This window comes from Lethenteron reissneri, chromosome 10 (genome assembly GCF_015708825.2).
Source record: "Lethenteron reissneri isolate LAM-NWPU_2019-01 chromosome 10, ASM1570882v1, whole genome shotgun sequence".
Classification (NCBI taxonomy): Eukaryota; Metazoa; Chordata; class Hyperoartia; order Petromyzontiformes; family Petromyzontidae; genus Lethenteron; species Lethenteron reissneri.
This window is the reverse complement of record NC_083788.1, coordinates 1,442,804-1,457,653: the sequence shown is the minus strand read 5'-3', so window position 1 is coordinate 1,457,653 and position 14,850 is coordinate 1,442,804. Positions and strand designations below refer to the sequence as shown.

The 14,850-nt window shown below is 57.6% G+C and overlaps 1 protein-coding gene across 2 annotated transcripts in view; it reads right to left on the bottom strand.

The window, feature by feature from the left end:
* LOC133340797 (protein 4.1-like) overlaps positions 1-14,576 on the bottom strand; it is a 93,854-nt gene extending 79,278 nt beyond the window's left edge. Inside the window, exon 1 of one of the 2 annotated variants that reach the window (XM_061549201.1) lies at positions 14,559-14,576. Coding sequence is in view for 1 of the 2 variants with exons in the window: in XM_061549200.1 (XP_061405184.1) it covers positions 11,205-11,210 (6 nt within the window). In the remaining variant the exon portion in view is untranslated. Of the gene's footprint in view, positions 1-11,204; positions 11,226-14,558 lie in introns of those variants that run through there. The other variant, XM_061549200.1, reaches the window with a different exon arrangement.
* Positions 14,577-14,850: the final 274 nt, after the last annotated feature.

Sequence of the window (14,850 nt, the reverse complement as noted above, 5' to 3'; positions counted from 1 at the left end):
AAAGTTCATCTCCGGCGTTAATTTCTCCCTCTCCTTATAAAAAAACAATTGACATGACTCTGCCTCTTTGTATGTACTTTGTATATACACTGTGCCTATCCTTGCTATATAAATATATTTATTCAAGAAGATATCTTGGTTAAAACATTTTATGGTACAAACCAAAATAAAACATGGTCAAAATGTTTTTGCATAGGCCCTTTAGTTTTCATAGGCCCCAGGCACACCGCCTACTGCGACCTATTGGATAATACGGCCATGGTGGGTGGGTGGGTAAGTGAGTGGGTGGGTGAGTGGGTGGGTGAGTGGGTGAGGGGGTGAGTGATTTGGTGAGTGAGTGGGTGGGTGAGGGGGTGGATGGGTGATTTGGTGAGTGAGTGGGTGGGTGAGTGAGTGGGTGGGTGAGGGGGTGGATGGGTGATTTGGTGAGTGGGTGAGTGAGTGGGTGAGTAGGCCCTAGGCACACCACCTACTGCGGCCTATTGGATAAAACGGCCCTGCCCGAGACGTGCGGTCGCAGTGAGATGCTAAAGAAATCTACCGCATGGTCATCCGCCACGTGCATCGCACCGACCATCGGCAGAGTTCGAAACCCGAAGCGGTCCCGGGGGGCCGCCCTCTGCCAACCTGTTATTGACCAGCGAGGTGAAGTATAGTCAAACGACCCCCGTGACCGACACTAGGGTGGGGGAGGCCTTCATCCGGCAGTGGAATGACACAAGGCTGTTACATCATTACAGCCGAAGTAAAGCCGTAGTTTATTAATCCGGGGCACACGCGGACAAATCGGAAATCGTGTTTTGGACTTTGACCAATTGGTTTAAAATGAGTGGTAACGTTTTGGCCACTCCACTGCCCCTCCTGTGTGAAGGTTTCCCGGATTGTGTGAGAAGTTTGGGATTGTGGTCTGGGATGTTGAGACCTGTGAGTGTAGAATGTATTATGCTCTCCCCCTGTCCTGCAGAGCGCCTGAGTGTGAGTGTGTGAGTGAGCGTGAGTGTGTGAGTGAGCGTTAGTGAATGAGTGAGTGTGAGTGAATGTGAGTGAAAAAATGAGAGTCAATGAATGGGAGTGAATGAGTGTATGTGGGTGAATTGAGTCTGGGTGAGTGAGTGAATGAATGCAAGTGTATGAGTGAGTGTGAGTGCATTTGAGAGTGCGTGTGTATGAGTGAGTGAATAAGTGTGAGTGAATGAGTGTGTGTGAGTGCGTGCGAGAGAATGAGTGCGAGCGAGTATGATGAATGAGTCTGTGAATGAGCGATTGTGTGCGAGTGCGAGCGAGTGAGTGAATGAGTCAGTGTGTGAGTGAGTGAATGAGCGAGTGTGTGTGCGCGAGTGTGAGTCAATGGGTGCGAGTGAATGAGTGTGAGTGAGTGAATGAGTGTGAGTGAGTGAATGAGTGTGGGTGAATGAGTGCGAGCGAGCAAGAGTGTGAGTGTGCGAGTGAATGAGCGAGTGTGTGCGAGTGCGAGCGAGTGAGCGAGTGAATGAGCGAGTGTGTGCGAGTGCACGTGAGCCAGTGGAGTTTGTGAGTCCTCTCCCCGTGTTCCCCGTGGGTTTCCTCCGGGCGCTCAGATTTACCCCCACAGCTAAAAACCCACCCACACGGTGTCACCGGCATCGGCCAAACAACCTCCCGATGCCGAAAGATCAGCAGCACATCACTCAGTTGGGATCACACGGCAGCACCAGCAGCACCATCGCCCCCTCCTGTACACCGAGTCTTGAAGACTCCGCACGGCTTTCTTGGCTGAAGGTGCATAAAGTAAATATATCACCAATGTTGACTGTGAGGCTGCCTCATCTCGTGGAACTGCGTTGAATGTTCCCCATGTCAATGCGGAATGCAACTCCGGGTCACCCACATCTAAAAGCAAAATAGACCCCCCCCCCCCACCGTCCCCAGGGTTCCACAATTTGGATGGAGGGAGACGCGGTGGGGGAGACGCGGTGGCGGGAGAGAGACGCAGGGAGGGAGACGCGGTGAGAGAGAGAGAGAAACGTGGTGGGAGTTGAGTTGAAGCGCTGAACCGGGGGTAGAGGGAGCTAACAGGGGTTGGTGGTGCAGCGTTGTGGATGAAGGCGTGTGGAAACCGCGTCGGATGTTACACACCCCCCCGTTACGCACGCACACACACACGCGTTACGCACACACAAACACGCGTTACGCACACACAAACACACGCGTTACGCACACACACACACGCGTTACGCACACACAAACACACGCGTTACGCACACACACGTTACGAACACACACACGCGTTACGCACGCACACACGCGTTACGCACGCACACACGCGTTACGCACACACACGCGTTACGCACGCACACACACACACGTTACACACACACACACGCGCTACGCACACACGTGTTCTGCACACACACGTTACACACATTATGCACACCCACATTATGACACACATTATGCACACACGCCAATCGCGCACACACACACAGGTGCATGCTCGCGTCGAATTCACAAATTGTAAAACCACATGCACTCTAGATTCTGTAAAGTGTCGTGTGGAGTGCTTAACGATCCATTTGGGAAAATAATCCTTCCTCTGTCACACGAACTCCAGATCACCAGCCTACACCCAACTCTAACACCACCACTACAGCCAACTAACACTGCCCCTATACCTAACGCTAGCTAATCCTAACAACACCACCCCTACGCATAACCCTAACAACACTACCCCGAACCCCAATCCTAACAACACCACCCCTAAAGCTCTGACCCCAACCCACGAGACCCAGGTGACACCCGGCGCGGTGGATGAGGAAGCATTTGACGGCACTCACCAAGGCCGTGTACACGCGGCTGTGGTGACGAGTGTGTGGTAGGATGCAAACGCAGCGTGTGAACACCAACAACAACAACAGCCACCAACACCGCGGCTTGAGAGCGCACCGACGATGACCTCCCCTCGCAATGCGCCACCGCCCTGCGGCTCATCCAGGTCGAGGCGCAGCCCCTGCAAATGACTCGCTCGCGCCGCCGCTGGTGGAAGGGGTCTCCCCGCCAGGTGGAGCTTCAGAAGGGCACAGTTGGCTACGTACGGGAGTCGCTCACCCACTCTCACAGTCACTCACCCACTTGCACAGTCACTCACCCACTCGCACAGTCACTCACCCACTCGCACAGTCACTCACCCACTTACACAGTCACTCTCCCACTCGCACAGTCACTCTCCCACTCGCACAGTCACTCACCCACTCACACAGTCACTCACCCACTCACACAGTCACTCACCCACTCACACAGTCACTCACCCACTCACCCACACACACAATCACTCACCCACTCGCTCAGTCACTCACCCACTTGCACAGTCACTCACCCACTCGCACAGTCACTCACCCACTCACACAGTCACTCACCCACTCACACAGTCACTCACCCACTCACACAGTCACCCGCTCGCATAGTCACTCACCCACTCGCACAGTCACTCACCCACTCACTCACCCACTCACACACTCACACAGTCACTCACACACTCACACAGTCACTCACCCGCTCGCATAGTCACTCACACAATCGTATAGTCACGGACCCGTACGCTCACCCACCCTCCGATTAGCGTGGCTGGCTACGTACGGTGTGAAATAAGTCCAACAATATTGTACACACGTAGGGGATATTTGGCCTACTCGTGCATGCTGGCCAGACGTGTTGGAAGAGTTGGGCGTTACCCACCATCTTGCCCCACTATACGCAACTTGCCTATCGGCCCTCGCACTGCGGTGAACCCATTCACGCCGCTGGGCAGGCAGCAGGAGGAACTTTGATTAACTTTGCCAGAGATATTATTGATTATGTACCATCTCTCGGAGGTCGTGGGTTCTATCCGGACCCTGACGCCTGGTGTGTATTTGGAGTTGACATGTTCTCTCTCCCCACGATCGCGTGGATTTTTGAGCAGGTCCTCTGTGTTTTCCCTTCATGCTAATCAAGTACGCGTTCAGAGTATTTGGCTGCTGTACATTTCCACGTGATGATAAGCCACTTCCCGTTGCGCTATCATTTGTGGCCGCTTCTGGAAAAATAATATATGACTCAGTGGGCATTACGTGGTCAAGTAAAATAAAAAGTTTAGAATCAGTTAATTCATTTATTTGTAGCGGTTTGCTTACCGTTTGACTCTTTCTTGTTGTAACTTTCTGACCCCGCTCCCCAAACTGGACATCTGTGAAAAAGAGTTTCACAACTCATCTGATATCTCCAGATAAATCAGATTCTGATTCTGGAATGAATTATAAATTATTTTTTATTTTACCAGGTAAGGCCCTGCTAAGCTACATAGCTCTTTTTCAGAATCGACTCAGGCCATCACAGATGATCGCCCAACTAAGTGGCTTTTCACGTGGAAATCCAAAGCAGCAAAATACTCTGAACGCGTCTTTTGTAAATGTGACGGGGAAAATCCAGAGGAACCGGAGAAAAATCCACGCCATCACGGGGAGAGAAAGAGAGAGAGACACGCAAACTCCAAATATACAGCAGGCGCCAGGGTCCCAATAGAGCTTCTTTGCATACGAGGCAAGGGAGCGAACATCTGGGCAACGCGGAACCCTGGACTTGTCTCAATCGCAAGTCCGGGCGCGTTAACCGCGACGCGGCGACGGCGTCACCACCGCACACGAAGACCGCAGCATCGACCCGCCGGTCTGGATGCCCGGAGAACTCATCAGCGATGCGTCGCGATCAGCGCGATTCAATTGGAAAGGCGCCGGAAGAGGGACAGGCACGGACGGGAAGGAAGAGCGGAGCGGCGGGGCGCACGCAGAGCCCCGGTGGCCAGGCCAGGCCAGGCAAACTTCACCGTTCTGCTCAACATTTCTCCCAAGTAAATAACAAGATACGGTAGAAGCGGGCTTCCTCCTAACGACGGTGATTGGTTCCGCGAAACCGTCCGTTAAGTGATTTGGTCGCTAAGTGAGTCTAGGAAATTCCCGTTAAAGGCTTAATTCGGTTCGATAAAGGACAGTTTCACCTTTTTCACCCCAAAAAACGTACTTTATAATATTTAAACAATGCACATTAATACATAACGATACTAGCAACATTATATACACGTCGTATTAAAATAAACGTGGTTAATCAATGCATTTATTAATATTTACTGCACCTACAACAGCCCGTCGTAAGCAGGGGGATGGTCGCTAAGCGAATACATTGGGCTCTATGGAGGCACTACACTACAATATACACTACTATACATACGACACTACTATATACTACACTACACTATACACTACCATACACACTACACTATTATACACACTACACTATACACACTACACTACTATACACTACACTATTATACACTACACTGCACTATACACTACACTATACACTACACATTGGGCTCTATGGAGGCCTGTCATTAAGTGATTAGTCATTACAGGGGTGGTCGTTAAGCGGGGGTGGGGGGGAGCCCGGGGGGGTAATCGCACACAGTGTGGGGCCGCCCCCCAAAACATGGGGCCTGGGGCAGTCGCCCTGATTCGCCTACTCTGATTGAACATACAATGCATGCATCTCTCTCTCTCTAAAACGTTTAACCGTGTAAATTTCGCAAGTGCTGCTGTCACTCCACTGCTGGATGACGGAGGGTCCCGCCAGACCACGCGGGTTCGTAGGGATTATTAGACCACTTTGCACATTCTACATTCCCATGGCCGGGGGCGAGTATATTCCCGGGACAGCTGCTGTTGATTTCGCCACAAAGTGGTACAGTACTCGTTTTATCGACCCTCATTCGGGAGGGATGATGGGCCGATTTGAACTCCCGACCGTTCCGCTCGTTCCCGACCGTTCCGCTCGCGCCCGACCTCGGGAGACGTCACGGGGTCCGGTTCACACGGAATGGACGGGAGGTCGTAAACCAGCAGTGCATCGATCATGGCTCCTGATGACGATAGTGGATCATGAGAGCCGATGGCAATAGACGGGCGGCAGCACGCAAGCCACGGCGAGAGGTTACGAATACAGCACGCACCACACCACCATCACTAACCACCACCACCATCAATAACCACCATCATCACTACTACAATCAGCACCATCACCATTATCACCAACATCACCACCACTACTACAATCAGCACCATTACCATCAGCACCACCACCACCATTATCACCACCACCACCATCACTACTACAATCAGCACCATCACCATCAGCACCACCACCACCATCACTACTACAATCAGCACCATCACCATTATCACCACCACCATCATCACTAATACAATCAGCACCACCACCATTATCACCACCACCACCACTACTACAATCATCACCACCATTATCACCAACATCACCACCACTACTACAATCATCACCATCACCATCACTACTACAATCATCACCACCACCATTATCACCATCATCACCACCACTACTACAATCATCACCATCACCACCACTACTACAATCATCACCACCACCATTATTACCAACATCACCATCAGTACTACAATCAGCACCATCACCATTATCACCACCACCATCACCACTACTACAATCAGCACCATCACCATTATCACCACCACCATCACTACTACAATCAGCACCACCACCATTATCACCATCACTACTACAATCAGCACCACCACCATTATCATCACCACCACCATCACTACTACAATCAGCACCATCACCATTATCACCATCACTACTACAATCAGCACCACCACCATTATCATCACCACCACCATCACTACTACAATCAGCACCACCACCATTATCACCATCACTACTACAATCAGCACCATCACCATTATCACCACCATCACTACCACAATCATCACCACCACCATTATCACCAACATCACCATCATCACCACCACTACTACAATCAGCACCATCCCACCACCACCAACTACGACTACACTCAGCATCACCATCACATCATCAAAGGCAAACATCCCCCCGTGTATCCTGCACAGACTGTGGGGGAAAGTGCTGTGAGCGAGTAGCACCAATGAAGGCCGGCACTGCACAATCACGACCACCACTACCATCATCATCATCAGCCACGATCGATCCACTGCTCGATGAGGCCTTTCTCCCACCCGTCCCCTCCTCCCACGTCCCACCACGACCACCACCACCACTACGAACACCACCACGACCACAAGCACCACCACCACCACGACCACCACCAACCACGCCGTGATTTGTGCTCCACACGCTGCCCGTGGGGGTACAACAGCAACAACAACAGCAACAACAACAACAGCAACAACAACAACAGCAGCGGCAGCGGCGGAGACGGAGACCGCCCTCGGTTCACTGCGGCGCGCGCAGCCATCACGGACGCGGCACGAGGGGCGACGTGGTGGGGGTGGAGGGGGTGGACGAGGTAGGGGAGGAGGTGGTGGTGGAGGTGGACGAGGTGGGGGTGGTGGAGGGGGTGGAGGTGGACGAGGTGGACGAGGTGGGTGAGGTGGTGGGGGACTAGGACGAGGTGGGTGAGGAGGTGGTGGACGAGGGGGTGGAGGAGGGGGTTGGGGAGGAGGAGGTGGTGGTGGACGTGGAGAGAGAGGCGGGACGAGGGGAAGCAGCCCCACACACTCGAGGAGGAGGAGACGCGGCGTGGAGCGAGAGAGAGAGAGCGGTGGTGGGGGGACGGAGAGAGATTCGAGACGCGGGAGAGGCGTGGGGAGAGAGCGCGGGAACGGGGAGAGACACGGAGAGAGACACGGAGACACGGAGAGAGACACGGAGAGAGTGGAGGGAGGGAGTGCGAGAGGAGCGAGAGAGGGGAGAGTGGAGCGAGGTCAGGGGACGCGCACAGGGGGAAGAGAGCGCGGGAGAGGCCGACGCCGCCTTCATTCCCTGCCCCGAGGGTGGAGGGGGCACCGGGTCGGGCTCCCTCCCTCCCTCCCTGACTCCCTCCCTGGCTCCCTGGCTCCCTCCCTCCCTCCCTGACTCCCTCCCTGGCTCCCTGGCTCCCTCCCTCCCTCGCTCCCTCCCTGGCTCCCTCCCTCCCTCCCTGGCTCCTCCCTGGCTCCCTGGCTCCCTCCCTGGCTCCCTGGCTCCCTCCCTCCCTCCCTGGCTCCCTCGCTCGCTCCCTACCTGGCTGCAGCTGCTGCCGGCGGTGGTGGTGGTGGTCACAACAACAACAGCAGCAGCAGTGGTGGTGGTGGATACGATGCTGCTCCTGCTGCTGCTGCTGCCGTGTGAGAGTGGTGGGGGTGGGGGGGGCGGGGTGGGGGGGCGGGGTGGGGGGGTTGGGGGGGCGGGGTGGGGGGGGGCGGGCTGGAGAGCGGCGCCCCCCAGTGGCTGCCGAGAGGCGCGCAGCCGTCACGCAAAGACAAAGGCGCCCCGCGTAGCCCAGCGCAGCCAGCTGGGGCAAGTGATGGGGCAGGTGATGGGGCAGGTGCTGGGGCAAGTGCAGGGCAAGTGCTGGGGCAGGTGATGGGGCAGGTGATGGGGCAGGTGCTGGGCAGGTGCTGGGCAGGTGATGGGGCAGGTGATGGGGCAGGTGATGGGGCAGGTGCTGGGCAGGTGATGGGGCAGGTGATGGGGCAGGTGCTGGGGCAAGTGCGGGGCAAGTGCAGGGCAAGTGCTGGGGCAGGTGATGGGGCAGGTGATGGGGCAGGTGATGGGGCAGGTGCTGGGGCAAGTGCGGGGCAAGTGCAGGGCAAGTGCTGGGGCAGGTTATGGGGCAGGTGATGGGGCAGGTGCTGGGCAGGTGATGGGGCAAGTGCAGGGCAAGTGATGGGGCAAGTGATGGGGCAGGTGATGGGGCAGGTGATGGGGCAGGTGCTGGGGCAAGTGCAGGGCAGGTGCTGGGCAAGTGCAGGGCAAGTGCTGGGGCAGGTGATGGGGCAGGTGATGGGGCAGGTGATGGGGCAGGTGATGGGGCAAGTGATGCAGGGCAAGTGCTGGGGCAGGTGCTGGGGCAGGTGGTGGGGCAGGTGGTGGGGCAGGTGTTGGGCAGGTGATGGGGCAGGTGCTGGGGCAGATGATGGGGCAGATGATGGGGCAGGTGATGGGGCAGGTGCTGGGGCAGGTGCTGGGGCAAGTGGTGGGGTGGGTGCTGGGCAGGTGCTGGGGCAGGTGCTGGGGCAGGTGCTGGGGCAGGTGCTGGGGCAGTGCGGTGGCCAGCACCACGCCCGGCCGCCTTTGTCTCCCCAGTGGCGATGTTTACTACACACCACCACCAGGTAGCTATTTGAGGCTGAGTCGACCTAGGGGGGAGGCCCAGCACCGGTTCAGATAATCGTCACCGGTATTGGCCGTGAGCGGGAATTGACCTCGGGTCGCCGGGTTCATAGCGCAGCGCACTAACCACTACACCACCGCTCCCCTACACGACATTCACACTCACACACTCTCACACATATTAACACACATTCACACACACTGGCACACACTGGCACACATACTCACATATTCACAGACTCTCACACACTCACTGTAGGGAACAGGGTGGGGGGGAGACCACACAAACCGCACACAGATGCGCCCGGGTTGGGAATCAAGCCCAGGCCCTTCATGCTGTGGAGCCCCGAGTGTTGCCACTGCGACGCGACCCTGCGGGCCATAGAATTAGAGACCTTGAGACAAACACAAACAAGTCGCTCTCCCTCTCTCAACAGCGGCAGCTGTGCGGCTCCCACCGTCCCACCGTGCCACGTCCCACCGTGCCACGTCCCACCGTGCCACGTGCCACCATCCCACCACGCCGCGAGGATGGGCACTGAGTCAGCACTGACGGCATCGCGGCGGCCACGGAGAGACGCGGCGGCGGCGGTAGCCACCCCAGGTCGGGTCGCCGTGATTCCAGCCGAAGCGCATTCTCACCCCCCCCCCCCCCCCCGCTGCACCAACGAGGGCAACATCAAGCGCTGCGCACAACAGCAGTGCTCCTCAATAAATGGGCATCTCCCTCGCGTTGTCGTGGCCGGGTCAACCTCCCCGGGTCAACCTCCCCGGGTGAACCTCTCCAGTCAACCTCCCCGGGTCAACCTCCCCAGTCAACCTCCCCCAGTCAACCTCCCCAGTCAACCTCCCCAGTCAACCTCCCCGGGTGAACCTCCCCAGTCAACCTCCCCCAGTCAACCTCCCCAGTCAACCTCCCCCAGTCAACCTCCCCAGTCAACCTCCCCAGTCAACCTCCCCGGATCAACCTCCCCGGGTGAACCTCCCCAGTCAACCTCCCCCAGTCAACCTCCCCAGGTTAACCTCCCCAGTCAACCTCCCCAGTCAACCTCCCCAGTCAACCTCTCCGGGTGCTCGCCCCTCACCGGTGAGGGGGCCCCGTTTAGTCGCCGGCTCCCGGATGTCCGTCCAATCCCCCCGATGTCCAATCCTCAATGCCCCCGCTTTGATTCTCGGCCAGTCAATGAAAGTTGCTCTTCTTTCAGCGCAAGACCAAAACGCGACTCCTCATCGGCGAGTTCGAAAGACAAAGTAAAGACGGAGGAGAAGAGCAATCATACTGGCTCGGACATCACCCGGGTCAACAAGGTCCGTGTGAAATCATTTGCTACCTGAAAGCAGCAGCAGCAGCTACGAGACTAAAACGATAAAAAAAAATAAACTATTTTTTTTCTATTGTATCACGAAAGGCCCACTGAGCTGCATAACTCTTTTTCAGAAGCGACCAAGCCGCAAATGATAGGCCAACGAAGTGGCTGGTCACGTGGAAAATGATATCAACCAAATACTCGATGTTGATTGTTTAAGGGGGGATGGGGGGAATGGGGTTTGGGGCGGGGGGATTGGGGGGGGGCGTATTTACACTCGCAGCAGTATTTTACCCGGGCGGCCGCGGACGGGTGTCAAATCGCGAACGCAACCACGCACACAAAGACAAAGCTCCCCCGTGTAGCCTGTGACAGGCTGCTGGGGGACCAGTGCTGTTTAAGAGCAGCGCCTGTGAAGGCCGGCACGGCACACGAGACTGGTGTTTGGCACACGAGACGGTGTTTGGCACACGAGACGGTGTTTGGCACACGAGACGGTGGTTGACCGGCACCACGCCTGGCCGCCTTTGTCCCCTAGGTTCTCATTTGAGGCCGAGTCGACCTAGGCGAGGCCCAGGACCGGTTCGGATAATCGTCACCGGTATTGGTGGCCGTGAGCGGGAATCGAACTGAGGTCGCCGGGTTTATAGCGCAGCGCGCTAACCGCTGCACCACCGCTCCCCACACTCACACACACAGACACACATCCATTGCGATGGGCGTCACGTGCCTGCACTCGTTCACAGCGCGCGTGCGGCCACAGCTGTCACGTGTGACGCGAACATTCACGAATCCGCGTGGGCAGCACCACGTGGGCAGCGTGAGGGCAGCATCACGTGGGCAGCGTGAGGGCAGCATCACGTGGGCAGCGTGAGGGCAGCATCACGTGGGCAGCGTGAGGGCAGCACCACGTGGGCAGCGTGAGGGCAGCACCACGTGGGCAGCGTGAGGGCAGCACCACGTGGGCAGCGTGAGGGCAGCACCACGTGGGCAGCGTGAGGGCAGCACCACGTGGGCAGCGTGAGGGCAGCACCACGTGGGCAGCGTGAGGGCAGCACCACGTGGGCAGCGTGAGGGCAGCGAGGACTCACCGAGCACAGGGGACGGACGTCACCACGGGAGGGAGGGCGAGCGGAGTAGCGCAGAAGACGGGCGATGGCGTGAGGACGACGAGCAGGACGAGCAGGAGGAGGAGACATCGTGGAGAGCACAGAGAGAGAGAGACGCGTTAGAGATGTCGCGACAATGGGCTCGCAACACAGAGGGGAGGGGGGGAGGGTCGCAGAATCGACTCCATCTCCCGGAGCGGCAACTGAAACGATCACCACGTCTCTAAAAAATCACCTCCCCCCCCCCTCGCTTCACCCGCTCGCCCCTCTCCCCACCACCCTCCCGCACCCCCGCCTCTGTCCGGCCAGTCGAGGGGCAGGTCCCCGTGTGGTGGGGTAAAGTGTGGGTGACTCACGATTCTTCCTGGAGGCATGGCCAAGCGAGGAAGAGTCGGCGCAAGGTACCCCCTCCCCCCCCTAGTGGAGGCCGCTTCCGCCCAGCAAGGACGTAAGCGAGCAATTGCAGGGACTGCACCTTACCTGTTACCTTTTTTACAAGAATGCAAAGGAAAGTGACCGGATTAGAAACCCCTTCTCTCCTCGGGGCTCGGCTCAAGATGCGGGCCAGAAAGCAGTGGGCGGGGCCAGTGACTGGGTGGGCGGGGCCAGTGGCTGAGTGGGCGGGGCCAGTGGCTGAGTGGGCGGGGCCAGTGACTGGGTGGGCGGGGCCAGTGGCTGAGTGGGCGGGGCCAGTGGGTGAGTGGGCGGGGCCAGTGGCTGAGTGGGCGGGGCCAGTGGCTGAGTGGGCGGGGCCAGTGGCTGAGTGGGCGGGGCCAGTGGCTGAGTGGGCGGAGCCAGTGACTGGGTGGTCGGGGCCAGTTGCTGAGTGGGCGGGGACAGCGGCTGAGTGGGCGGGGCCAGTTGCTGAGTGGGCGGGGCCAGTGGCTGAGTGGGCGGGGCCAGTTGCTGAGTGGGCGGGGACAGCGGCTGAGTGGGCGGGGTCAGTGGCTGAGTGGGCGGGGCCTAGTGGCTGAGTGGGCGGGGCCAGTGGCTGAGTGGGCGGGGCCAGTGGCTGAGTGGGCGGGGCCTCCCCGACCTGGGGGGGCGGCTTCTTCACTGGCGTGCCCACAGCCCCCCTCTCCTGCCTGCTGCTGCGCGCTCACCGCGGAGTTAAATGGATATCTATAAACGATGTTTTACTTTAGCAGGTAAAGCCCACTGAGCTACGGAGATATTTGTTAGAAGCGACCCTGGCCAACACAAATGATAGCTCAACTAAATGGCGTATTATTATCATCATCGTCATGTGGAAATTCATAATGGAGCCAAATACTTGATTCGAAATGTGGAAGGGGAAAATCCGGAGGATCCGGAGAAAAATCCGCGCGACCACGGGGTGAGTGAGAGAGAGAGACACGCAAACTCCTAATACACAGCAGCAGCGGGCGTCAGGGTCGGGATCGAACCCACGACCTCCTGTGCACCACACACCACGCACACGTGTCGTGTCGTCGTCGTGCGAGCGCGTGTGGAAGACGCGGCTGCTGTAACGGCCCCTTGGCAGAAGAGAGAGAGAGAGGCAACACGTGAGGGTCGCCTCCGTGTCATCCAGCAGCGGAGAGAGCACGCGGGAGAGAGGCGCGTGCGATTCGAGTGAGATTTAGCGGGTGGCGGTGGTAAGAGTGGGGGGGGGGGGATTGAGAGCGTGATTGAGACACGCTGAGAGGTTGCCGAAGTGTGAGTGACAGGAGGTAATGAGAGAGAGAGAGGGAGGGAGAGTGATATGGAGGAGGGAGGAATCACAGAGCGAGCGAGAAAGAGTGAACAGAAGGCAGTGAAGCAAGAGAGTGAGTGACTGAGCGATTGAGAGGATAAAGGAGGGTGGGGGAGAGAGGTAAAGACTGAGAGTGGGTTAGAGAAAGAGGGTTAGAGAGAGCGGGTGAGAGAGGGTGAGAGAGGGTGGCCTTGGTGAAATTGGAGTGTAAATCTTGGTCCCGAGCTGCCAACAGTGTGAGCTCAGCACTGCAGACTCACACACACAGAGACTCACACACACACAGAGACTCACACACACAGAGACTCACACACACACAGAGACTCACACACACAGAGACTCTCACACACACAGAGACTCACACACACAGAGACACACACAGAGACTCACACACACAGAGACACACACACACAGAGACTCACACACACAGAGACTCACACACACAGAGACTCACACACACAGAGACTCACACCCACAGACTCACACACACAGAGACACACACACACAGAGACTCACACACACAGAGACTCACACACACAGAGACACCCACACACACAGAGACTCACACACACAGAGACTCACACACATAGAGACTCACACACACAGAGACTCACACACACAGAGACTCACACACACAGAGACTCACACACACAGATACACCCACACACACAGAGACTCACACACACAGAGACTCACACAGAGACTCACCCACACAGACTCACACCCACAGAGACTCACACAGAGATTCACACACACAGAGACTCACTCACACAGAGACTCACTCACACAGAGACTCACACCCACACAGACTCACACCCACGGAGACACACACCCAGACACTCACACACACATCCACCACCATCAACACCACCACCACCACCACACCATCCCACACATCAACAACATTCCACCATCCCACACACCACACCACGCCAACCCACACGATCCCACACACACCTTCACCACACACCATCACCACCACACCATCACCACACACCATCACCACCACACCATCACCACCTCACCACCACACCATCACCACACACACCATCACCACACACACCATCACCACCACACACCATCACCACACACACCATCACCACCACACCACCACCACACCATCACCACACACCATCACCACCACAATCCGCCGTGACGCGCCGCCCCGACTCCCCCCTCGCCCGCGCGGGGCGCGACGTCTCTCATCGCGAACCGTACGCGACGCAGCCTCCTCACCCGAGCCTCAGCCTCCTCACCCGCAGCCTCCTCACCCGAGCCGCAGACCCCAGCGCGCCGCAGCCTCCCTCAGCACCCCCAGCACCACCCCCAGCCCCCTGGCGTGCGACCCCCGTGTCCACGGGGTCCCCTTCGGGACGAGGTCCCCGACGAGCAGCGAGGGGCTCCGCTGCGCCGGCAGGAGGCGCGGGGGAAGGAGGAGGAGGAGGTGACGCGGTCCCCCACCCCTCGCTACCCCCCCCACCCCTCGCTACCCCCCCACCCCTCGCTACCCCCCCACCCCTCGCTACCC